This window comes from Zootermopsis nevadensis, unplaced genomic scaffold (genome assembly GCF_977971745.1).
Source record: "Zootermopsis nevadensis isolate Lab colony 2312 unplaced genomic scaffold, Znev_1.0 Znev_ptg000012l, whole genome shotgun sequence".
In the NCBI taxonomy this organism is placed as follows: domain Eukaryota; kingdom Metazoa; phylum Arthropoda; class Insecta; order Blattodea; family Termopsidae; genus Zootermopsis; species Zootermopsis nevadensis.
The window spans coordinates 2,933,169-2,959,137 of NW_028259144.1; the positions used below are offsets into that span (position 1 = coordinate 2,933,169).

General features: G+C 40.4%; 1 protein-coding gene across 2 annotated transcripts in view; it reads left to right on the top strand.

Annotated features, from left to right (window-relative positions):
* The window catches only part of Csgalnact (Chondroitin sulfate N-acetylgalactosaminyltransferase), a 157,215-nt gene that overhangs the window by 97,471 nt on the left and 33,775 nt on the right, over positions 1-25,969 (top strand). For both annotated transcript variants that reach the window (XM_022082295.2, XM_022082297.2), the window contains exons 4-5: positions 693-844; positions 20,542-20,718. In XM_022082295.2, the coding sequence (XP_021937987.1) occupies positions 693-844; positions 20,542-20,718 (329 nt within the window). The remainder of the gene's footprint in view (positions 1-692; positions 845-20,541; positions 20,719-25,969) is intronic.

A 25,969-nucleotide genomic window follows, 5' to 3' on the forward strand; every position in this document is an offset into this window, starting at 1 on the left:
CACAAGGAACGAGATGTGATGTCCGGAATAAGTTTTCTCGCCAATGTGGGTTCTCAGAGGGGCCTAGTTTTTATACGCAGGGATAAGAGGAAGGAAATAGGAAGACAGGGTGGGTGGAAATCAGGCAGGAAGGGAGGAGTGAAGTGAAGAAAGAAGACAGGGGGGGCGAGAATGAATTTAAGGAATAAAATAAGAAAATATGTCAGGAACAAAGTAAAAAAGAACACAAATAAGTAGAAATAACTTAGGAAGCGAAGGTTGATTTAAAGAAGATAGGGGATGAATAAGTAAAAGATGGTAAAGAAGGGTGGATTACAAAAATCGGGAAGGAATGAACTGAAGGTGTTAGGAAGCCAAAAACGAAGAAAGGAATGAATGGAGGAGGAAATGAGAAGATAGAAAAGAGCAGGAAATAATTTATGAAAGCAAAATATGAAGAAATACTGCATGCGACAAACTATTTGCGGTAGTGCTGTAATTTGAAACAAGTAATTGCTTCAGCTTTGCGACACATGAATGAAGTTCTAATGCTTTCAGAGTCGCCGCAAAAGGCGGGAATCTTATATCTGCCCTTCGATGAAAGTGAGTTTGTTTACCGGTTCTGCGCGTGCTGACCTCATAATTTGTTGTCACTAGGTGTTATGTTACCGCACGCAGTTAAAATAAAAACAACCGATGACGGTGTGTTGCAGAAAGCGCCGCGCGGTGATGCTTCAAGTGCTCGGAATGCGCCTTCTAACGCGGTTGCTGCTGCTCGTCTGTTCGCTCAGCCTGGTGTCTCTCCTGTTCCTCAGCCGCTGCGGTCTGAACGTCGAGACGGAGACCCAGATCGACCCCGGCATCGGTAAGTACTCAGACACACTACCTAGTCACAAAGTAAGTACGCGTAGAGATAAAGTCCTCACTCACGCTTAGACTTTTGATGTTGCTGTCGAGTTTTCGAGAGACACAAAGCTGCTGAGATGGTTACCAGTATTTCTGAGGTCCTTGCAGCCTTCATCGCCTGGGTTGCAACCTTTCTACTCACCACCATGTGAAACCCAAATCCTGTTTTAGAGAATGATCAGGTCATCATTCCCATGCCAATATTTGTCTCGTCTTTGTACAGTGTAACGAGATGCATAGGAGAACATAACAATGCCTCTTCAGACTGGAGGAACGACTTGTAGTTCGAGATTTGATATCTCATATCGAGCAATCGATAGCTAGCAGCTGGTTTCTGTGCTGTGGTACTCGAGATTTCTGCCTCTGTTCTCAAGGGCTCCCACTCAAGATATGCTGCCTGTTCCAGTAATGGTAGTAGCTTCAGGAAAGGAAAGTCTTCATTACAATTTACAGCTGCATTTTTATGAAACTCAGAAATCAATTCCAGAACGGATACCGGCACGGAAGATATTTCTTCCGAAAATTGAATTTATGCACTACTTTAAATAATTACATGCAGATGGAGGCAACGTCCCCATTTTTATTTCGCTTTCTGTCTGAGAAATTGACGTGACTTTCAAGTTTTCCTTCAGGGGGCGTGAGTGGTACACCGCAGCCTCAACTGAGGTGTTAGAACACACGAATGTTTTGTAAGACGCAGGTTGTCCCATACGATATACGACGCTCTGTTACATAACGTGAAGGACGGTCTAGACCAGGAGCTATCAGTAATTATTTAACGGGGATTACGTTAACAGGTACATACTGGAAAATATATTGCAGTATGCGGCTTTACAGAGCGAGTTTCATGATGCCCGCCTGTTGTGTAGGTATACGGTACGTTAGTTTGGACGTAGTTTTCGAAAGAGGCTAATTGTTATGAAATACGAGCACACATCAGATCGACCTGATTACATAAATTAGGTCGGTAGCAGAAACTCGCAAGTTTTCGATACAGGCTACAACCTTGTCAGAGAATGCCAAAGGAACAAAAGCAAGACATAGGAATAAGTGAATAAGCATTAGAAAGAAGATAATGTAGAAAAAATGGAAATACGGATAAAAGTAAGCTATAAAACAATAACATGAAAAGAGAAATAAATAAATAGGCCTGAGGCTGGTACAGTAAAAAAGTAAAGTTTGTCCCCACTATACGCCATGTAGGCGTTTGGGGTGAGAGGAGGTATAGCTCCTCTCTTCCTTGACCTCGGCACTAGATGGGGGTGAGTGGTCAGTATCACGCCCCGGCCGGCTTTACCCCCGGGAAAGGACCCCCGGTACCCATTGTAGAGGAGGCTGGGTGGGCCCCAGAGCCGGTCTGGACGCAGAGGCTAGAGGAAAAATCCTCTGCCCTCGTCGGGGATCGAACCCCGGTCGTCCAGCCCGTAGCTAGACACTATACTGACTGAGCTATCCCGGCTCATGAGGCTGGTACAGTGGCAAGTTAAATTGGAGAAAATGAAGAAGGAACGGAACTGGAAGAAGGAATAAGGTAAATACCAATAAAGAGGAAAGTTGATGAAATAAATGAAAAAATGTAAATGCCGTCTTACGGCAAAACGTGTGAAGGAAAGTAGTGAATTCGTTGAACGTGATCTACAGCGCATACTTACTTAAAATTCCTGCTCAGTTATATAAATACTGATGATGAATAATGTACGGATTATAACAGCGGTCATCCGTATTTCCTCTCATGAGATCAGTAAAAAGAGTTTAGCAGCTTGTGAAACATCCTATAGAGAGTTACAAACGACTGCCCTCCCCCCCCCCCCCCCAGTAATAAGCGGTTCTCAGAATGAGTAATGAGCTACGTTTGAATACGCAGGAAAATTTGTATTTACCCCACCCCACCCCAGCCGACATATTTGGTTTGTTGCCCCGTGTGTCATATTGGGATATGACTGGATTTTGGCCTGGTTTGGTAGCAGGACAGCATATGTATTCACGGGAATAATAATTTATATTTTCTAATAGAATGTGATTTGTGTGGTACATAATGACTACGGCTTTTGTGTGTGTGTGCAGAAGTTTGCCTATAGCACGGCGTGGTTTGAGTATTTGTGTCTAACAGTGGGGCAGTGAGGGGTGAAGAGAATTTTGTAGTAAACTGGCTTAGGTCAGAGTTCGCAGTCCTGGGCTCGATTTCATTATAATCCTATTAGTATTGTTATTAACGCTATAATTGAACACTTTAATAACATGTTGTTGTACGTAGTCCAATTTCCTATACGCTGCATGATTGTATCTTCCACGTGGGATGCAGAAAATGCTACGATATATATCATTCCATGTGATTCGATTCCTTGATGTCGTGTAGAGAAACGCACAAATTGTTATGAATGTTTCACAGGAGAATATAACTTCTGAGTCGCTGTGTCCCTAGCCTAGTGTAAGGTAGACTACGAAACAATTCTATTTGATAGCTATTTTATATGTTACCGTATGCCGCAAAACACGGTATAATCACAAATCGTGAACACATTTAACAAACTTCCAGATATGGTTTGGGCTACTGTTTATTTTTTTAAAAAAAATACAAAATCGTGGAGAAATACTATCATCATTTTCTGTGTAATCTTCGAAACGATGAGTCTAATGTAAAAACGCAGACGCAGAGTGGGAAACGATGTTCGCTGTTTCGAGAGCTTTCTGAGGCTGGCGAATGTATACAAAAAAGCAAGATGGCTACCACGAAATAGTAAGGATTATGCACTAGTGAACATCGATTGCCAATTTCGCTCTTAACAGCAGCTAGATGTTACACAAACGAGAATTCTGAAACAGTTAAATTTATTTAAATCCGTTCAACAACTTTGCAATACATGTTAATCCGGGCCAGTCCGCTTTCAACAACTGATAAAAACTACTTGTTTGCCATCCTACTTGTATACGCGATATAACGACTACAAAATAGGGGAGGATGGGGCACTGTGTTCGATAGAATCGATGTGAGACCCAGACGGAAGCAGCCCTACCGTGAATAACTGACAAACAGCGAATAAGGCTCCCTGCAGACCTGCAGAGGACTTTCATCGATATCGGATGGATCCATTGCGAATGCTTGCCCTATTTCTTACAAAGGCAGAACTTTTGCGAATGAGGTAATTGGGCCTACAACGGAGTTATGATTCCACATTTAGGAGCAGGTCCCATATTTCGGTCATCATCTTATTCTGTGTCATTGTACAGTCGGGTGTAAAATTGAACCCGCTCCCCCATAGATACTCCCATCTGAAAATTGGATTCCGGTCTTAATTCGTGTAAACGAATCTTTTTTATACCCTGTTATTTTGAATTTCTTTCATTATCTCTTAATTTGTCTTTCTTCTCTTTTGCCCCGTCTTTATTTCATTCGGTCTTTCTTGCACCTAATCATATGACTCATTTAAAAAAATTTGGCACAAAAGTTGTAGAATGTAGATCTTATGGATAAAATAGTAAAGTTTATTATTAATGCTGGATGCACCATAAATGTTCATTGCATATTTTGTAACTGTCTAAATATGTTAAGATTCGCTATAAGATGTGGTACAGAATTTTGAAATTATACGAAATTACCTAACTATCGACGTTTACGTAGGTCACACGTCATGTGACACATATCTTAGAATACGCTGAGTTATCTTGACCCATCACGTGTGAAGGTTCAGTTACGTCTGGTCTGTCAGAGGAAATTTTGCTTTTTTCAAAAGTCCGCATAAAAAAAAAAGTATCAGTCTGTAATGATATTAGGCGTTGATTCTGAAATTCTGGGCCACTTTGTGTAATTCTGTGTGATATTAACACGGGCTGTAAAGCACACACAGGTTGTATGCGAAACAACAAAGCAACGGCGTGCGCAGTTGGAAATTGGAAAACTAATTATCACGTGAGAGCTGCAAATTACAACAGACTAACCGGTGTTAGTGCACACACACACGTGTCTAATTTCTTGAAATCAGCCATTTCCTGTTCCCCGTTTCGCAAAACCGTGTGTTCCATATTTAAGCAACATTTACGAATAAAATTATACTCTATTCGCCATTTTATTGTATTTTTTTTCCTCTCGGATCACATAAGATGGGCTTTTAATATGGTGGCTGTCCGCATATTTGTTTTACCGAAATATCACACGTATTTTGATAAAATTTCCCACGCGCCTTATTCTACTTCGAAATTTAAATTTACATGGTAATTTACCCCCATCATCCTTATACTGAATTTCTGGTGGCTGGACACATGCGTTGTTATCATCATTAATATTTTTTTGTTTTTTGTTTTTGTTTTAAGCACTAACAGTAGAGTCCGTAGCTGTGGTACTTGTAGCTGATATTGATTTCTGCGTTACTCAGACCCCACACTGAATGTAATTCCTTGTTGCGCGGACTCTGAGAACGTTAACGTTTCGCTTTGAAACAGTTTGCAACGTTTAGAAATGTTGCTTTATTGTGGCTAAGGCATGCAGCATTGCCTCTCTCGGCCACGCTGTTCGAAAATGTAAAATTTCTGATGGGGAGACAGCGTTATGATTATATATATATACGTTGGCCTTGTAATCCTGGGGTCTCGGGTTCGATTCCCGGCGGTGCCTGAATTTATAACTTGTGTTGGGCAAGGCCGTGGTCTAGGCAACACGAAGTTTTCCTCCGGGGGCTTCCCCGGTTTCTCCGTGGCATCCCAACAATTACTCCATTCACACACAGAAGAAGGCAATGGCAAACCACTTCTGGATCATCTGCCAAGAACGTATATGAACAGGTCCCAGTCCGAGAAAAGGATGGAAGGATCCTGTTCATATGGACCTGTCGTCAGACAGAACACTAAATAATAATAATAATATATATATATATATATATATATATATATAATTATCAGATACTTAGACACTCGTGAGTTCTGGTCATAGGGCCATTACTTGTAAAAAAGCAGTGTTTTAAATTGTTATCTTATGCTCTTTAATTCCTCTTTCTTGCCTCATTCCTTCTTCGTCGCTTTCCTTCCTCAGTTTCTCTTTTAATTCTTTCCTTTTCCGTTGTGTATTACTTTTTTCTTTTTTCTACATTTCTTTCATTTCCATCTGTTCCTCTCCAATATTCTTATTCTTTACCTCTCCTCTCCCTTCTTGTTTTTGTTTTGTTTCCCCTCGTTCGTCATATCTTCGTCTCTTTCTTTATGTTGGTTTCTCTTACCGTCTTCTCTTTCAATTTTCCTACTATCCACTTCTAAGTAATTAAAATTATGAGTTCTGCCCTGCTAATTGGTTCTGTTCACGGGAATACGACACTTTGTAAATGGAAAGGGTCAGAACCACAGGACTTCGCTTTCCAGCAAGAACACGTTTCGCTCATCGCACTGTTAAATTGGTTGTGTTTTGTTTCGTATACAAATTTCAGTACCAAATATTCCCTCCGGCCACTCGAACCAGAAACACACCGTCACGGCTTGCTTTTAAAATAAACCACCAAACCCTTTTCTGTTAATCTCCGTAAATGTCTCTACAAATTTTCTGTACTCATTTGCATAAATTGCTGTTGTTTCCTGAGGCATTTATTCGGGGAATGCTGTTTCGGTACAGCACTGACTAACACATCGTGCATCAGTCGTTACCATTTGCGCTACATGCGTCCAGTAATTATAATATGTAATTTTTAACCATTTGTTGAACATGGATTCTTCTTTTTTGTCTAACGTAAATGAAGTGTGAAGCTGACAATTCACTAATATATTGATGTTCATGACAAACTCCGAGGAACACAGTCCTCGGGAAGTTATTGGCGAAGAAAACATTTGGCTTTTATGGAAACCTAAGGGTCATTATTGTGTTTTCAAAAGTCCCATGATGGCCCACAAGACTGCTCTCCATTATAATGTTTTTGAAAATGCTGTATACAGTCAAATAAGAATTTGGCTCTTAGTCGGTTAATGCCCTGCACATATTGAAGGAAAGACTAGGATAAGAGACTTTAATGTATTGTGCAGGAGTGCGTAACAAAAGAAATCGAAGACATCGAACATTTATCCTGTTTGTTTATAATGACTATAAAATTACCTTCACGTCTCTATACACCTTCATGGTTTGTTGCTCAAGCAATGGGCCCGTTTGGCATTCTACTGCAGAAAGTAAGGTACTAAACTAGCCTCCTGTTTACCCGGTCTCCTAAGTCGAATGCACTGCGGCAACTTCTCCCACATCACTGTGTCGCATATAGCCTATGTTGCTGGCGTTACAATCGGATTGTCCGCTGCCCGAGCTGGCTCTCTAATACCAAACACTCAGCTGTAGAGTAGAGAGAGTGCCCTGCCTTTGTGAATGGTCCCCGAAACGCTCTGAGTGTAGCACAATGCTTCAAGCCGAACTGTGGCCACACGATAACAAAATTCCCGAGTTCGATTCCTGGCTACTGTAGTGGTTCACGCCAGTACTTCTTTAGAGGATCCAGCGTTATTTAAATCAAGATTAATTGTATTAATTTCTCTGCTGAAACTAAATTTAATATTTTTACCAATCGCTTCCATATACCTGGCTGCAATACAGGAACAAATAAAGCGGTTAGATACATGGCGATCCTTTCGTAATTGTTGTCTTTTGTGCTGTATTTTTCTGTATATTTTCCTTTTACTTATTCTTTACATTTCTCTTCATTATTATTTCGTTTTGTGTACGTACTTTCCTAGGGTTCCCCTAATTCTTTGGAAAGCTTCAGTATTTTTTAATTAGGCAAAAATGACGTCACGTGTAACTGAGATATCTGATAAGGAAGTGCCTTGATCAAAGTAATTGCAAGGATGAAGAATATCAGATGGGATGTTTTTACTAATTCGTAAAGAGAATAAAATGAAATATCACTGTGTTTAAGAAATAGCAATCTATAATTAGTACGGTTTTTAAACCTTTGTCTGCCTTCGCTATATTTCACGATGGATCGTGTTAATTAGAAAGGATTTCTGCAACATACATCCTTTTTCATCGGTGGAATTATACACAGCTTTTACATTTTCAGCTGCGTGTCTTTGCTAAGTTCGAAACTGTCTTGGCCTCAGAAAAACCGTGGAGAATTATGTAGTAATTAATTAATATTGAATATCAACATTAAAGGACTGACTTCGTTTGTTCTTGCGCATGGTAAGGTGATTATTTTCTCTTGCTGTCACATGTATATTCAAATTAACCCTTTTAAAGTCCAATGGTAACTGTATATCCCACCTGCCGGAAATAAGTACGTCGCAAGATCTTTAGAATAATTTAAAATCTCGCATTTAAATATGCAACATTTCCTTTCCTGTATAATGTTTAGGAACATGAGTTTATGTTTCGAATTTCTGAATATAAACACGTTGCAAGAGAAATATTCCGCACCTGATACTCAACGAAATTAATTCCGTCTGCGATAATACACAGAGAAACGTGGAGTTAGAGACAAAGGAGAGAACATGTATGTATGTAGAAATATAAGACGGATCTCACGAGAACCAGTAGCGAAGCCTGAAGCGGAACTGGAACAGGATTGGTGGAAACAGAGGAATGCAAACGACAGATGAAGGACAGATATTTGTTACAGTGGCAGATGGACGTAAAACCGTGGCATTCCCTGAGCTGTGACGAGGTTAAGAGCTTACTAACAATTTGTAAGACATGCGTAAGGTTAGACGTGTTATTTGTGTGTTGCGGTATGTTCCTGAGACAAATGCTGGAAGTTAGAAAGTTTTGCCCTCGTCTCCATGTGCATCCTTTTCACCCCCCACCCCCTTAAATGATATATTTTACCGTTTCGAACTGTGTTGCAAACATGTATCGATTTTATGTGCTTTTCATATTATTTTTAATAACGTAGACATCCAAGTATAGAACACTCCAAGTTTAAATCTTGTATTGTATGGGTGTCAAACTTGGCCCATCACATGAACAATGCCAAAGTTCTGATCAAAGCACTTGAATTGAGAAGAAGGGACAGTAATATAAAAATAGTGAAAGTTACGCAGCAGAGGAACTTATAATTCGTACTTATCAAGTAATGTTTTTGGGGAGATTAAGTCAAGGTGAATGAGATGGACACGGCATATAATAGAATGCACGGAGAGGAGGATATTGATGTTCGTACTGCGTACCTTAATTTTGATCGGGGTTCTGTAGCGTTACAATTTGTACTTGAATATCAAAAGAGACGGCATGAGGCGGAATTACTCCTGACTTTAGTTTGTCCATGTACGATAATGGGGGGGGGGGGGTGGAGGATGCGTAGTAATAGGGGGTGAAGTTAAAATGAGAAGGCTCGGTGGCTGCGTTCATTTTTATGTTCTTTATCTACCCTCTACCTCCCCCCACCCCCGCCTTCCCTCTTTTCTGTTTCCTTTTGAATGGAGTAGAAATGATGGGGAACATAGCTTACTGAGAGCGGGAAATGGAAAGGGGTGGGGTGAGGGCGGGGAGCGCAATGCGTCACAATAATTTAATTAAGTGTTTTACAGTTCACTAAAAATTCCCTTTAGGGGATAGTGTGTGTGATGAAGCGAGAGTGAGAACAAGAATGACACACGTTTGTCGCGCGACACCGCTCCTAAATGAGGAAATATGTTGTGTGTTTAAGTTGATCAGCCTGTCTGTCAGGAAGAACCTTTGTATTTTCCATTTCGAGTGATGATCCTTCGCAAATTTTTAAGATAACCGTGCTTTTATCAGGAGATGCGTGTCTTTGCACTTAACTGCCTGTTTCTCACTATAAACTCACAGGCGCTGTGTTGTCTCAGTCTAATGCGTATTCCAGTATTAAATTTGATTCATTTTTCTCTCTTCGGGCGGAAATATAAGACGTGCGGTGCTTGGAGTCGAACCGGCGTCTAGCGATCTGCAGGCAGCTCGCTGCTAGATGGGTTCTGGTAGGTAGACCGACCAGCCACCTTCTGACCGGGTTGTGATGTCGGCAGATCAATACGGGGTGAGGGAGGGATGCAGGCTGCACGGCGGAACAAGAGTGGGTTATGAGACTGCTCGTACTGCTTGTGCAGTGGCGTGCAGAGAAAATGCACGTGCAGTGCCGTGACTCCACTATCGACTGACAGAAAGAAAAAGTCTGTCCCTTGTCTTTCGTGCTCGAGTGTCCGAGTGCGTCGTTCGTGCGATGCGGACAAAACTGAAATTAAGTTCTGACAATGGCGACTTTGATAGCAAGAAATAAAAACGGGGGGCATGGTGGCGTCTGGCGGAGTCAGAATTTATCTGGAGTATGGATTTCTAACAGTTTAATTGATTACAATTTTGTGTCAGCTGAGAACTTAGGGAATCACGGCCAGAGACATTGTTACGTGAGCTAACTCATGGAGTTGGAGCAGGTTCGTTCTTGAGAAACTGATGGTAAGCTCATGTAGTCAAGATGATTTCCGCCTGTACTGTGTTCACGACACTAGTTAAATGTTCTATTTCGTTGAATTTTGAACTTTTATGAATTTAATGACGTCAATTGAACCGGTTGAAATGTTAATACTAATTTTTCGGTACTGCAATTGCCCCGAGGTCAAGACTTATAGGTGCACCGGGCTAGTAGAGCTCTCTAGGTGTGTAGTCATGGAAAGTAAATTACCTTACTCGAAAACCATCAAAGTCCCCGAACTTGTGACTGAGGGTGCTACTTGGTCTGATCTATCGCACACGTCGTGGGGCGGTGATAGATGATTATGGAGCGGTTGTGGATTGGTGATTAAGAGCTCTGGGAGAAACCTGCTTCAGTGCCACTTCGTGCACCACGAATCTCATTTCTACGTCGCCTGGGATTAAACTCAGGTGTCCGCGATAAAATACTATGGTATATCTGCTTCGGATATAGTTGTTTTTTGTTGTTGTTGTTGTTGTGACAATCGGTAAGATTGATTTTGGCGTATAATAAGGATATTGGCTACTAAAACCTCTGGCTCTCTACTCTTGCTATAAATTCTTTTCTTCGAATAAAAAAAAATCTGGTTTTTGTGGGAAGAAATGAACTTCGCACATAAACTTCCAGCATTAATAATGGAGGAACGGTGTACCGAGAGCTGCAGTATTTTTGTGCCAGTTTCCTTTCTCCCTGAGGACAGCCTAAACCCGGGTCGTGATCTAAAGAAATAGGTTTCCGGCTGGGTGACTTCCGTACAGTCTGTGCAAAGTAAAGTGGGCATAAAACGAATATACTTATACGTGTTGACCTGTTTGTGTAATCCGAGCTGTGGTAATTTATTTCTGCGATATTTAACCATTGGGTTATTTATCTAGGAGTAATACTGCTTTCGGCTTTTTACCTGTTCATGTCTAGTCTTCAAACACTGAAACACGATCTTTAAACAAATTTGAACAGAAGAAACTACCAGGGAAACGATCTAAGTATATCAAAATCGAAGGCATACACACCACCAATCTATGCTAAATATCACAGAGAGCAATATACTTTCTGATTTCATAAAAGGCTCAAAACGTCTTGATTAGCAAAGCGACTGTCAGTTTCTGGAGAAGTACGTAGAAGCACCTATCATTGCTGTCAGGCTTCGCGTGACTCCGGCCGTCACATTTGACGGCGTTATGATGGAACGGTTTGACCCTCAGCTCGTCTGCAACCCAAGTGGACTTCAGGATTGATGTGTAGCCTAGTGGCAAGGCGCCTGCTGATATATCAGCTCAGCCTCACACCTTCACCAACAACAACGTTAAGCAATTGTTTTCATCGGAATATTTATCAGATTTTTCCCGTCCGCTACACCCTCACCGTGCCAAAGGGTCGCCGGTCCAGTAGATAAAACAACAAACAATAATGTAATAATTAAAATGTGAATTCAGTGAGAATAGACAATTTTTGGAAGTAATATTCGAGTTGTGCCACTGTTGCTCAGAGGCGCTCTGCCATTAGCAACGTTTCGGAAGGTCCAGGTTCCATCAGTCAGGCGGAAGTGAAGTGCGTTCCTTGCTGCAACTTGTCTTCGTAATAGGCGAGTTCCCTACAGGTTTTAGTCATTCTCGTCACCACTCTGCCGCTTTGTTGACGGAGTGTGTACATCCTCTGTGACCGTCGGTTAATTATGAAGGGTGGTGGTTGGGGGTTGGGGGAAATGAACTGCAGTAATAATAGAGCAGTTGTTTAAGATGGATGTATCTCCCGTTGTGTATCCATGCTGTACACACAGAACTGGGGTGGATGCGGTTGTTATGTAATTTAAGGTACTATCCCACCATTCTATCGGAGGCAGTGAGAGAAATCGTGAAAGTATTTAGTCAATATTGCCCGTGCTCGTGTCGAGATTTGAACTTTGCAATTCTCTAATACGAGATAAAAGCATTTTCTTTTCGATTTGAGGTTTCCACGGCGGCCAGCATGAAGTCAGCTGCCTTCCGGGTTGTTGCACCATGTAGTTTGGTAGTTTACAGACATTTCATAAGTGCCTTCATTATCCGTGCGCCCTGAACACACTGTTATAAAACAGTAGCCGAATATCACATTAATAGAAATTTACTGTAATACATCGTTCTTGAACTATGATCTCGGTTGACATTTGTGTTACAATTACCTGCGTGGTGTGGCCTGAGAAAAACCTTTGGAATGTCATTGTACTCGAAAGAGTACATTTTTTCAATCTTGTTTTGTCTTGTGCTGTCCTGTATAGGAAGAGACCTTGTGATGAGACGGTACTCCCATTCAAGTACTCCAACGACCGACTAAAATTTCAAATCAGACGTTTAAAAAATATTGCTCCGGCCACATTAATCTTAGAACCTCAGAACAAATGTATTCTAAAATTAATCTTAATGTTGTTTTTCCATACCTTCTCAGTCTTCATGTAGGCTTCCCTACATCTTACCCTTATTTGCCAAATGCTCAACTCGTCTAAGCCCACTCGACTTCACTGTCGTATCAATAATAAGTGAGAAGATTTCTGTCTTCTGGGTTGTTGCGCCGTGTAGTCTGGTCGATGAATATTCATCGCCCTGATGACGGAGGCAGTATGACCTCTGAAACGTTGGTTAACATCGACCAGACTACACAGCGCAACAACCCAGAAGACAGAAATCTTCATCGCCCTGATGACGGAGGCAGTATGACCTCTGAAACGTTGGTTAACATCGACCAGACTACACAGCGCAACAACCCAGAAGACAGAAATCTTCATCGCCCTGATGACGGAGGCAGTATGACCTCAGAAACGTTGGTTAACATCGACCAGACTACGCGGCGCAACAACCCAGAAGACAGAAATCTTCATACTCTGATGACGGAGGCAGTATGACCTCTGAAACGTTGGTTAACATCGACCAGACTACACAGCGCAACAACCCAGAAGACAGAAATCTTCATACTCATCGCCCTGATGACGGAGGCAGTATGACCTCAGAAACGTTGGTTAACATCGACCAGACTACACAGCGCAACAACCCAGAAGACAGAAATCTTCATACTCATCGCCCTGATGACGGAGGCAGTATGACCTCCGAAACGTTGGTAAACATCTACCAGACTACACAGCGCAACAACCCAGAAGACAGAAATCTTCATACTCATCGCCCTGATGACGGAGGCAGTATGACCTCAGAAACGTTGGTAAACATCTACCAGACTACACAGCGCAACAACCCAGAAGACGGAAATCTTCATACTCATCGCCCTGATGACGGAGGCAGTATGACCTCCGAAACGTTGGTTAACATCGACCAGACTACACAGCGCAACAAACCAGAAGACAGTAATCTTCATATTTTTAATCGCCCTGATGACGGAGGCAGTATGACCTCTGAAACGTTGGTTAACATCGACCAGACTACACAGCGCAACAACCCAGAAGACAGAAATCTTCATACTCACCGCTGTGAAAACCTCAAATCTTACAATAATTAGTGACCTGTTAGCATCATGACTTTTGTAAAGTTGCCCATTTTATCTTTATTTGTTCCAGATATTTTGCTGGTCATTTTTATAAGATTCTTTGTCTTGGAACTTATTATGACAGGCCAGAAGAACTTACCAGTTACAGCTGAAAGAATTTTTTTTTTCCGTTTGTCCTGTGTTAGCAATTAGACTGAAGATGTCTTATGTTACTTCAGTTTCCCACTGGCATATATATGTAAAATGTGAAGCTTTTGTTGGGTTGATATGACTATCTGCCTACATACAGCATGTTGACCTCTAACAGGACCTGCTGAACCGCCTTCCCAGCCCACCGTTTCAATTTCCAGTTCCAAAATTATGGCTTTAATGTTTATCGGCATGTGAGCAATTTTTTGTAGCACGAAGAAATATCGTCATTATTCGGAACAGCCCTTCAGTGTCAAGGGTGTGGGTTGTTGAGGGATAATGGTTTTGTTTGGATGTACGCTCTCATACCCTTCAGTATCATTCCTCTTGTTTTATTATCTCGTACTCTACAACTGTGGTGTACTTTGTATTGAATCCGCTCTACGCTTCAACAGTGCTGTGTTTGTGTTAAACTGCCGCAGTGCAGCCAACTTCAACATTTGCAGTTTTGGGATATGATTTTGGACTAAAAGCGGTTATGTGTACCAATGCCGCATTACAAACAATAATACAGGATACAAATATTCCACTTGTGACATGTAAACACGCTTATAATCAGTGAATGAAGGGAAGTTGTCTGGAAATTTATGAGCTGGATAGACGTGATTAAGCAATTATGGCTTTATTACGCAGTAAACTATATCACCGAAGCTATAAAATTTTCTGGAATCAATAAGCAAGTCAAGAATAATAACAGCTACCTTAGTTTTACCCCAAAAGGGCACAAGTAATTTCCTCATAACTAGCTTTACATATATTAAAACGAAACATAATATCTTCAGCATCTCAGAAGTGCCTTTCTGTCAAAATCTCAATATATATTATATATGAGTTCATGTACTAATTTTGACTGTGTTAGTTTATTTATACCACGTGTTAAAGAAGTTGAACTGACGTGGCCTTATTTAATCAAAGCTTTGCCGATTTTAGAATTACACTCGCATCAGTTGTCATAATTTGTTATATCTTTTTAATATTGTAATTTTGATTTGTTGCTTATTTGCAGCAACTGAATCTATCTCATTTGTTGTCTCGGAAACAATGCTCTTGTAGTCAGTAAATCGCTACTGACTGTGTACGAAGAAAGGGATTCTACTGGAAGCCACTAAACCATTCGTTTACAAAGAAACTTCAATATTAACGCTGTGTTTCGGTTCATGGCAAAGGTCTGGACTGAGGGGGATGGATCATAGTGAAAACCGCATGGCGTTTCTACAGAATTAGCTGCTGTTGAGGAATGCTGATATGGAAATTGATTTCTATGAAATTTTGCACTTGGATATACAACAGAAATTTACTGGTCATTTTTATGTTGGTCTATTTTGGCGCCGTGTAACTCCTACTTTACTTGAAGCACAAAACGAACTCTGTGAATCTCCCTCAGAAAGAAGCATCTCCGAACGATGTAAAACAGGGAGCTGTTTGCGGGTTTGAACTCTTATTCGAAACATTTTATGACGTATGAATTTTTTGACAAAATAGAAGAAAATAAAATTGTTGTAATTCTGCAGCTTGTCAACATTAATGTGCATTTCGCAAATAAATGAACATCTTAACCAAGGGAAAACGTATGATTTTAAACATGTATGTTCTCCATTGGAGCGCCCATTCTATTTCTGTTGTTACATAAAACTGTGATCATCAATAAAAGAAATCCACGTTGCAATGGAACGTCCATCAATATGTCACTCTTATAAGTCTAGTCACAGCGCATGCGCAGTGTTTCATCACACAGCGACTACATATGCTTACCATTTTTCTCTTCCCCCCACCCCCCACCCCACCCCACCACGCGACCGATGCTGTTGCCCGCAGTTTTAATCTACTGTCACATATTTGATTTATGTCTTTGTTTTGTTCGATGTATCAGCACCTGTTCATGACGTTTTAAATATCGATACTCACTACCTGTCAGTTTTATCAAATATAGTTAGATCGGAGTAAATAATAAAACAGAACTAACCACGTGAAAATACGTATTTTGACATTTGGAAAGAAATGTATTTTAAAGCCTCGCTTTTATAATTTTCTGTAAATGTTTGGCTGGGTACACTTTCAGCACGACACTCACGCACTTGAGATTTGATAATTCAGCCCGTACCTCAAAGAAAGCATAGATAACTTGGTTAATGCTGTTTATTATTATTTTATTTAGTGTTCTGTCTGACGACAGGTCCATATGAACAGGATCCTTCGATCCTTTTCTCGGACTGGGACCTGTTCATATACGTTCTTGGCAGATGATCCAGAAGTGGTTTGCCATTGCCTTCTTCTGTGTGTGAATGGAGTAATTGTTGGGATGCCACGGAGAAACCGGGGAAGCCCACGGAGGAAAACTCCGTGTTGCCTAGACCACGGCCTTGCCCAACACAAGTTATAAATTGTGTTTAATATGTTTATGTTTAATAAATTTAAATACTTTTATTGTATTTAAAATAGTTTTTAGGTGCTGTGCCAACATTCTGTTAGAGAAACTGAAGAAAACAAAGATGAATCTTTGTCAGGGTAATCGGTATCCGCTTTGGGATTCGAAACACGGACCCTCCCCAAATACCAATCAGGACTTGCACCCATTACACCACATTATTTAGTAGTTGATTGTTCCCTAAGTGATAAAGGTAATAAAAAAAGGTGAAATCCATTTAGTTTTTTCAGTCATCTGGTAAATTCTTGTGGCAGAAATTAACACCAAAATTGCTAGAGTAGACAGAGATTCAGTACGTGTTGTATGGAGATCAGGGCCGACAGAGTTCCGCGTTTCGTTATTAAAGGGATTAATTATGCATCTTCACTGTGTTTGAGATCAGATTAGTCTCAATTGTGTGGAGTTTAGTAGCGTACTGAGATACCTCCCGTTAGTTACAATGAGGTTTATTCCAGCCTCACAGATTTAGCCGGGGGCCGCTGTTTAAATTTATGCAGCTTAAATACTGACACACAAGGGAAGGGGCGGTGGACTCGCTTTCTCTCATGTAAAGTTTTAAATTGATTTCACAGCTTGTTGCAAGACCAGTTCTCGTTACGTGTCACGGACAGGCCTGGGGGTGAACAAGATACACCCCGTGGCAAGTTTCATGTATCCATAATGTTAAGATTTTTTTCGTGAGTTTCCTTCCCGATACATGGTACAGAACATTTTTAGTAATTCATGACTGAGACTTTTATATTTAGTATATTTATTTTGTACAGTCTATACACAAACGTTTGAAGTTTATTGGTGTTGTAAAAATTATATAATATTAAAACATTTTGTTGTGTAAAATATTATATTATATTAGCGCTCTTAATCCTAAATACGATTTTACATTATATTTTACACAACAAAATGTTTTAATATTATATAATTTTTTTTACAACACCAATAAACTTCAAACGTTTGTGTATAGACTGTACAAAATAAATATATTTAATCAAACACAAACATGACGCATATAAGATACAAATTTTATATTTAATTTCTTCCTGAAATAGCTTCCTCGAAAATTATTTTATTAACACATTTGAAGCTCATCTGATATGATTTCATTCTTTGGTACTTAATATTTGCGATTGATACAATATCGTTAAATGACACATAAACCTACCAGCGTTTTGTTACGTATAGTTTAAGTAAACATCTTGGTAAATAGTGTTGTGGGTGGTTACTGACGTTTCGGAGGATCTTATGATCTCTATTTTTAGTGATACGATTGTTGAATCGATGCGTTATTCCGAAATGTTGGTAACAAAGCACAACGCTATGTGGCAGTGTAACCAATAATGTAACAATCCAAATATCATGTTTTTATCAGTCACTCCAGGAACTGTATGAGTTTAAAGCAGTCCCTACTGTCTCCTTCTACGTCGTTACCAATTCCTCATTCGTATTATTCTTGTCATTCGACGCTATGCAACCTATGCGCGTGAGACAGTGTCGTTAAATAAACCAAGACAAATGACTTTTTGTTTCGTTTGGCAGGGAGCTGCAAAGTAGGCGTACGGTACTCGCTGTATACAGTTAAGCCAGTTTCTGTCAGTTCCTCGTAGTAACATTTAGGCTATTGTAATTTCGATGTGGTATTTAGGTTGTTTTTCCACTGCCACCCTTTGATGTTAGGTGTCTCACATATATCACACCATGCACGTATTAGAGTGACGGTATTATTATATTTCCACCCTCACCCCATCCCTCTCACAGTTCCACCCCTGTGCATGTAAATTTCCCACTGCCGTACCTGGCCATGCATACATTACGCTTCGTAGTGCAACTGCAAGCTAATAGATGGCGCTGTAGTTGCGGAAGTACGCAATTACTGTATGCAGATTTTGAATACTTGCTCCCCAGTGCTGTCTGTTTACCCTGAGTACAGAAATAACAAAATGGCGAGACATCTTTACTATTGATGCTCTTTGACACGTCACTCCGGCAACACCGACTGACACTAACGTATGGCGGGTTGCTGCGAAATTTATTGACAGCACAGACAGAATGTCTGACTGACGTGTTGTTTAGCATCGCCATGTAAAGTAGTGAGAGACACGTTACTGGACTATGTGTATTATTAACTTTATTAGCTGTAAAAACCATAACTGACGCTTATGAATTGAAAATTACACTGAAAGGAAGAGATCGTGGCCTATTCTAAGGAACTGTCACATCACCATGTTTACAGAAGCGTGCGTCTGGGTCCGGGTCCTATTACTGAATCGTGTGAATCCAGGCTTCACCATTATTTTCCATTTGTCACCCATCTTTTGTGTTTACTTTGATCTACACCTAGGTCTTTGAGCAGATATCTCCAGGTATTTTCTTTAACATTCCATTAAAATTAGATTATTTGGTTATTCCGTCAAATCACAATGTATTTAAAATAAGATAATTAAAATAATTAAAATATCATTCTGTGTTCCATATCGAATAATCGATTTACAATTGGAACAGTTACAACATGTTTCGGTTTTATTAAACCATCATCAGGTGTAAAATTATATTAAATTTAAAACTCAATTACAATTATTTACAATATTTCGTAGTGTAGTTTTTTTGGAGGTCGTGTCCAGATATTTTCATATAATGGATCAACTTTATTGTTTGAAGTGATGCTTTTGATGTTTACATCGGTCAGAGATGAAATAGTAGACAACACAGTTGTGTCTGGAGGTGATCCAGAAGTATTACCGTATCCGATCAAGGTTTATTACTGTGATTTGACGGAATAACCAAATAATCTAATTTTAATTTAATAAATCACAATATGACGCAACTACACTATTTTAACATTCCATCTTCTCCAAATGGAGAAGTCCCTAAAATAATATGCACGTATTCATTAGGAGGAAACAGAGATGTAGGAAGACTTAGATGTAGATGGAAATAGCTATTTAATTTGTGTACCTTGGAGTGGGCGCCAAGGCACTCAGTTCTTGAAGAATAAGATATTACGGAGTGGTAGGAGACAGTGGGCATGGCCAGTTACAAGCGCGACTTTTGTTGTGACGGAAATATCATTATGCCTTATGCCATTATTGTTCTAGTTCACGTAGTCACTATCTGACGGCATTGTATAATCCTGTGACGCACTGTGTGATCACGCCTAGACTCCACAGGTTGTAACACCCTCTGTCACTCTAGGCAACAGACAGACAGACAGACAGACAGACACTTGGACAGATGGCATGGCTATTTGTGTATTCTGAACACCACGTGCCTCGTGAGTAGAGTTGTTAATCCGCAAAATTCAGTTAATTCTCTCACATCCTCGTTAGACTCACGGTGCAGATTCCAGTTTCTACTTTTTATTTGGACGATTAACTCTCAGATAAGTTGGAAGAAGAAGAATCTTCCAGTCAGATCGTTATTTTTAATTGGGTTAGCGTTATATATATATATATATATATATATAATTGTACTGTATGTCATTTAATGAAGATTTCTGTCTTCTGGGTTGTTGCGCCGTGTAGTCTGGTCGATGAATATTCATCGCCCTGATGACGGAGGCAGTATGACCTCAGAAACGTTGGTTAACATCGACCAGACTACACAGCGCAACATTCCAGAAGACAGTCATTGTCAGATTCTCTTGTGTTTATTGAACGCCTGATGGTTTAAATACATTTTGAAGATTTCCGTCTTCTGGGTTGTTGCGCTGTGTAGTCTGGTCGATGTTAACCAACGTTTCAGAGGTCATACTGCCTCCGTCATCAGGGCGATGAATTCAACCCAGAAGACAGAAATCTTCATACTCACCGCTGTGAGAACCTCAAGTCTTACATGTCATTTAATATTTGTGCGGGGTAACATTTTGATCTTTTCATAAAACGTCATAGTAATTAATACATATTTGGTGTTCCTAGAGAACCGTTGGGGTGGTCTGGTGGGAGGAAAATTCTCATTATTTTGTGGAGAAATTAATTCAGAAAATAATTCCTGGAAAGAAACAACTGGGAAGACCTAGGCGTTGATGGTAGTAGATTGTACAAATGACTGTGACGTCAGTGTTGCGAATGTTATCTTCTGCTTCATGATTGCCATTGAGACAGTTCCAGTCTCAGCTGCAGCAAAAATTATCTCAAGGGCGAGAACCACAATCTGTCAACTTTTGCATCCGGGTGTTAAAATTCCTTTGTTCTGTCACAGGCTCCTCGGTGGGACAGTTCCAGTCTCAGCTGCAACAGTTATCTCAACAGCAGCAGTCGCAATCTGTCAACTCGTACATCCAGCTGTTGCAGCAGAGGGAAGATGAGAATAAGGCTGAAGTTGAGAGGCTGACGGCCGAGATACGATCTCTGAAGCTGCAGCTCCTGCAGGTAGCAGGTAGGACATTTTCTCTTTTCCATGTTGGTCGATAAAAATATTTACAAGCCATCTTCATACTATGGTTCGCTAAGTGTAATTGCGTTGTGTCACAGTGGATCAAAACTTATAGAAGTGCAAAATATAATACAAATAAATTCGACGTTTTCCTGAAATTTTAAAGCGGTTGCTTTAAAAGTCGGGCTATTCCAAGTAATCGTTACAAAGTATGGTGTACGTTTCTGAAATTAAACATCGTTTTATTCTACCAATTTTCAGTAGGGTTGAAGTCTTCCTCAGATTTTGAGGGGAAAAGGGTAAATTCTTGGAATGCATTTTACAGTGTTATTTGTTGATGAACATTTCTCATTGTGGTTTCTTTGAACATGTCAATGAGAAACTTGTCATTGCATCTTCGCCATCATTACATCGGCGTTTTTAAATATTAATTTTTTTTTAGTTTTTCCGCTGTCAAAAGTAGCTGTTTGAGAGTCAGGCAGCGCAACAGTAGACTCTGTGCTACGAGATGTCAAACGAACTGCTATTGTTTTGTATTGTTTTCATCACGTTTTGTCATAGTCCCCCTCCCCGCACCGAAATGCTCGTTTGCGTTAAAATGGTGTTGCCATATGCCTGCATAATCACATCCATTATTACTCATTTCTTTCTCTAGCTCTTTGATGTCAGAGATTATAACCTGGAAGCGTAGGCTCGGTGTAAGGATTCCTTTTGTAGACTGCAAGTTTCAGTTCAGTGACGTAAGAATTTCTAGTGATAATTCTACAAAATATGGTGTTGGAATTGTAGAGTCTGTCTGTGAAAAATGTAACGCTTATTGAGTTATCATTTTATTTAAACAAGTTTCACTATAAATTTGTGTTGTTGGCAAACATTTAGATTGTAATTTTTGTTGTTTTCCTTATAATAACGTTTGCTTGAGAACAGCTGGTCTAGAATGTCCAGCAGGCAGATGATTAAGGAAAACATTAATTAACTAATGTTTACTGAAACGTCGGATCCTTTCTCTTTAATGAGAAATAACAACGAAGATAATACCCTCATATTATATATCAAACTTCTGAACATAGTAGCACATTGAAACAACAACGTGTAAGACCGTACTTAAACTTAGAAAAGTAATTAGTTGGAGAGTTAGGTTACGTTAGGCATAAGAGGGAAACTTGGTGTAGGGTAATCTGTAGTTCTTCTTTAACAACCCTGTAAAACTTGACTGTAGGCGTGCAATGAACTGCGGGAAATGGAAATCCTAGTGGAGATACTTGAGCAAAACTACGAGGGCCTTTCGTAACTAAGTATAATTGGTGTTGCCATCTGCAGTCTGTTTTACATACTTCCTTGTTTGCTATATTAATAATGTTAGCTCATGTTCTGCAGTCTCGGCCTTTGAGTGATGGCAGGGGGGGGGGGGGTCTACTCAGTGCTGTATTTTGTAAGAAGATAACAAGGCAATGAAACTGTCGAGATGCACTTTCAAATGCAGAGAAAGAGACGGAGGGACGTAGAAGTAGATTTCAACTTATGCATGAGATTAAAAGAGATTTGATGACGTATAAAACGTCAGAATAGGTTGGAATAATCTCTAAAGCTGTAGAATTAGTCTTGATAAAATTTGTGTTCAAAGATTAGGTTTGTTAAATTTATTCGTTTCCCCCTGATTTTATGTGGACATCACGTCGTAACAATGATGAGTTATAACTACGTATTAACTTTTTCCGTGGCATAAATGAGATACATCGCTTTGAAACCAAACCTAATTCCCTGTAGTATGAGACATTAATAAGTGAAAAGAAAACAAATTGTTCCATCTCTTGACACGATAATCTAACCATTTGCAGACTTTAAAGTTAACATAGATATACGAGGGAAACGTATTTGTAATGAAGAGATCTAGTGTTTGTAGGCTGAATAACTCAGCGGTTGTATAGCATAACAATATTACGAAGCGGTAGACGTGTCTGAGTTTAGTTGCAAAGTATAACTTCTGCTCTTAATACCCACTTCATCCAACATGAACGTATAAACGAATTTAGCTAAAGGAACAGATATTTCTGTTACTTGGAGCAGTTGCGTGAAGGGGGAGTAGGGATGAGGCTCCACGTATTCTCTGACTTGGCTCTTGGTTCGTGTTTGTGCATATTAAAATATACGCTCAGTTAATGAACCATCGTCAGAAATCGTCATAGACACAAACATGAAGACAAGTAGGACACTTGTGGGCTGTGGGTGGAGAATTTGAATGCACTAAATATCACTATGGTACGTATTTAAATGCTGTCCCATATTCCGATAAACACTTATTTATCACCCAGTGGCCGCAAGGTAAAGATTTATTGATCTCTTGGTATTTCCAGCTTGCCTACGTAACAAAATGCAAGAGCACAGCTTCTTAATTAATCCCTTGCACCTGACATGGTAGCATGAGACCGGCGCTGTTACCTTTTGAACAAAATGTTGTTAAAATACCTGTCGGTTTGAATCTTTGTTCTCTGGGCATCAGTAGACTAACAGTCACGTAATGGATGCATTGAAGTTCGTATATTCGTAAAGCAGGTACACACACGGTGTTCCCATGAGATGTACGGAGCAGTAATATCAACCTTTAAATATGCAGTACACCTGGAAATGTGTGCACGTTAAAGCAGGAGGAAGAGAGATGGCTCCCGTTGTCTTTGTACGCGACATTTACAATGAAATGTATGTCACAAGACTTTGAATGTTGAACTCAGATGCGGTATACACATTTTATGTATTCCTATTTTGCGTGTTCATCGGCTTTGATGTTAATTTATTTTAGTTACAATTTGTCTTTTTTCTAAAAGCTAATTGACTACGCATTGCAATTCAAAGAGTTAGAAACTATTTCGCTTGTATTTGTTTTTAATTCGACGTATGAAAAAAAAGTTTCAATTAAATGCTGTGAGCTTTTGTGAGGTCTGCGCTTTACGTGTTTCGTTACGATGATTTTTTTTTTTTGGACAGTGTATATATTCGGAATAAACGTGTGACCCAAAGTATTATCTCGAAGGTACTGAGGAAAACAATCACAAACCTGTCAGGACAGCCTGTCAGCAGGCCGAGATTTGAACCTGGAGCCTCCCGAATGCGAAGCAGGAGTAATAACCACTCTTTCAAGCGAATTCTGGAATATTCTCTTGAAATTCATAACGACCGCTTGTATGCGTGTCCTGTCTGTTCACTGTGCATTTTAATTCTCGAATGTTACTCGACGATGTAAGATAACAATTTCACCTGACACTTCGTTAGTAAATACGGTACAGACTAACCAACTGTTACGAAAGGAAACATGATTACAGATCATCCTATGCATTTCCGTATAAAGAGAGTTGCGAACTCATCTGAAGTGGCATTATAATTATATTTGTAATACCATTGTTACACTTATTTAAAGCCTGAATGGATAGCCCAGTCAGTGTTCATTGTTGATAATGAGGTCCGTCTGTTGTTCTGTAAACGCCTGCAAGTTAGACTGCCGCGTAACACAAACGTGTCGGAGAAGTAGTCGCTCCGTCAAGGCGATCCGCCTCATTTGGTGTTGCCAGCAGGTATCTAGAGTCAATTACATTTTGATTAATGACGTAAATACGGAGTATGCAATGGAATAGTATGGCGAAAGATCCGAGAAGATACTCATCTTTATACTCGCCCACGTGAGAACCTGAAATCTCACCACAGGCGTTACATTCCAGCGTTAAATCATAAACGGGAACTTTTGCTTGTTACGAGCGGTAACACTGAAAGTAAGCCGTCTATTAATGCCGCACGGGGCCAAGGAGGGACAATGCGTGTAATTGTGAACGGTATAGTTTGTGGTTGAAACTTGGGCCATCGAAAATCCCTTGTTACTGAAACTACACACACGCACTAGGTAGCCATCTCAATTACAACTCCTTTACACTGTTCCATCAAGAGTTTGCGGTGCTGGGAGGGGGGGGGGTAGTTCAATTAATTCGTGTATACAGAGGTTGCCTAATTGAAGCCCCATTGTCGAATTAAACTCTAGTTGCTTCTGAAGTCACTTGCTAAGAAACACCGTGGGACCTACTGTAAGAGCGGGATAAGTACACGTCTTGAGACTTTGAAGTTCTTGTACGTAAAATTTTAATTTTGCAGACTCCGTCGTTAGCTTTTCCAGACCAGAATAGTCAGGGGTAAGCATAGTTAAAATGTAAGATATTTATTATATTTAGTGTTCTGTCTGACGACAGGTCCATATGAACAGGATCCTTCCATCCTTTTCTCGGACTGGGACCTGTTCATATACGTTCTTGGCAGATGATCCAGAAGTGGTTTTCTTCTGTGTGTGAATGGAGTAATTGTTGGGATGCCACGGAGGAAAACTCCGTGTTGCCTAGACCACGGCCTTGCCCAACACAAGTTATAAATTCGGGCACCGCCGGGAATCGAACCCGAGACCCCAGGATTACAAGGCCAGCGTTCTAACCGCTAGACCACCTCATCTTATTATTATTTAGTGTTCTGTCTGACGACAGGTCCATATGAACAGGATCCTTCCATCCTTTTCTCGGACTGGGACCTGTTCATATACGTTCTTGGCAGATGATCCAGAAGTGGTTTGCCATTGCCTTCTTCTGTGTGTGAGAAACCGGGGAAGCCCCCGGAGGGTGTTGCCTAGACCACGGCCTTGCCCAACACAAGTTATAAATTCGGGCACCGCCGGGAATCGAACCCGAGACCCCAGGATTACAAGGCCAGCGTTCTAACCGCTAGACCACCTCATCTTATTATTATTTAGTGTTCTGTCTGACGACAGGTCCATATGAACAGGATCCTTCCATCCTTTTCTCGGACTGGGACCTGTTCATATACGTTCTTGGCAGATGATCCAGAAGTGGTTTGCCATTGCCTTCTTCTGTGTGTGAATGGAGTAATTGTTGGGATGCCACGGAGGAAAACTCCGTGTTGCCTAGACCACGGCCTTGCCCAACACAAGTTATAAATTCGGGCACCGCCGGGAATCGAACCCGAGACCCCAGGATTACAAGGCCAGCGTTCTAACCGCTAGACCACCTCATCTTATTATTATTTAGTGTTCTGTCTTACGACAGGTCCATATGAACAGGATCCTTCCATCCTTTTCTCGGACTGGGACCTGTTCATATACGTTCTTGGCAGATGATCCAGAAGTGGTTTGCCATTGCCTTCTTCTGTGTGTGAATGGAGTAATTGTTGGGATGCCCGGAGGAAAACTCCGTGTTGCCTAGACCACGGC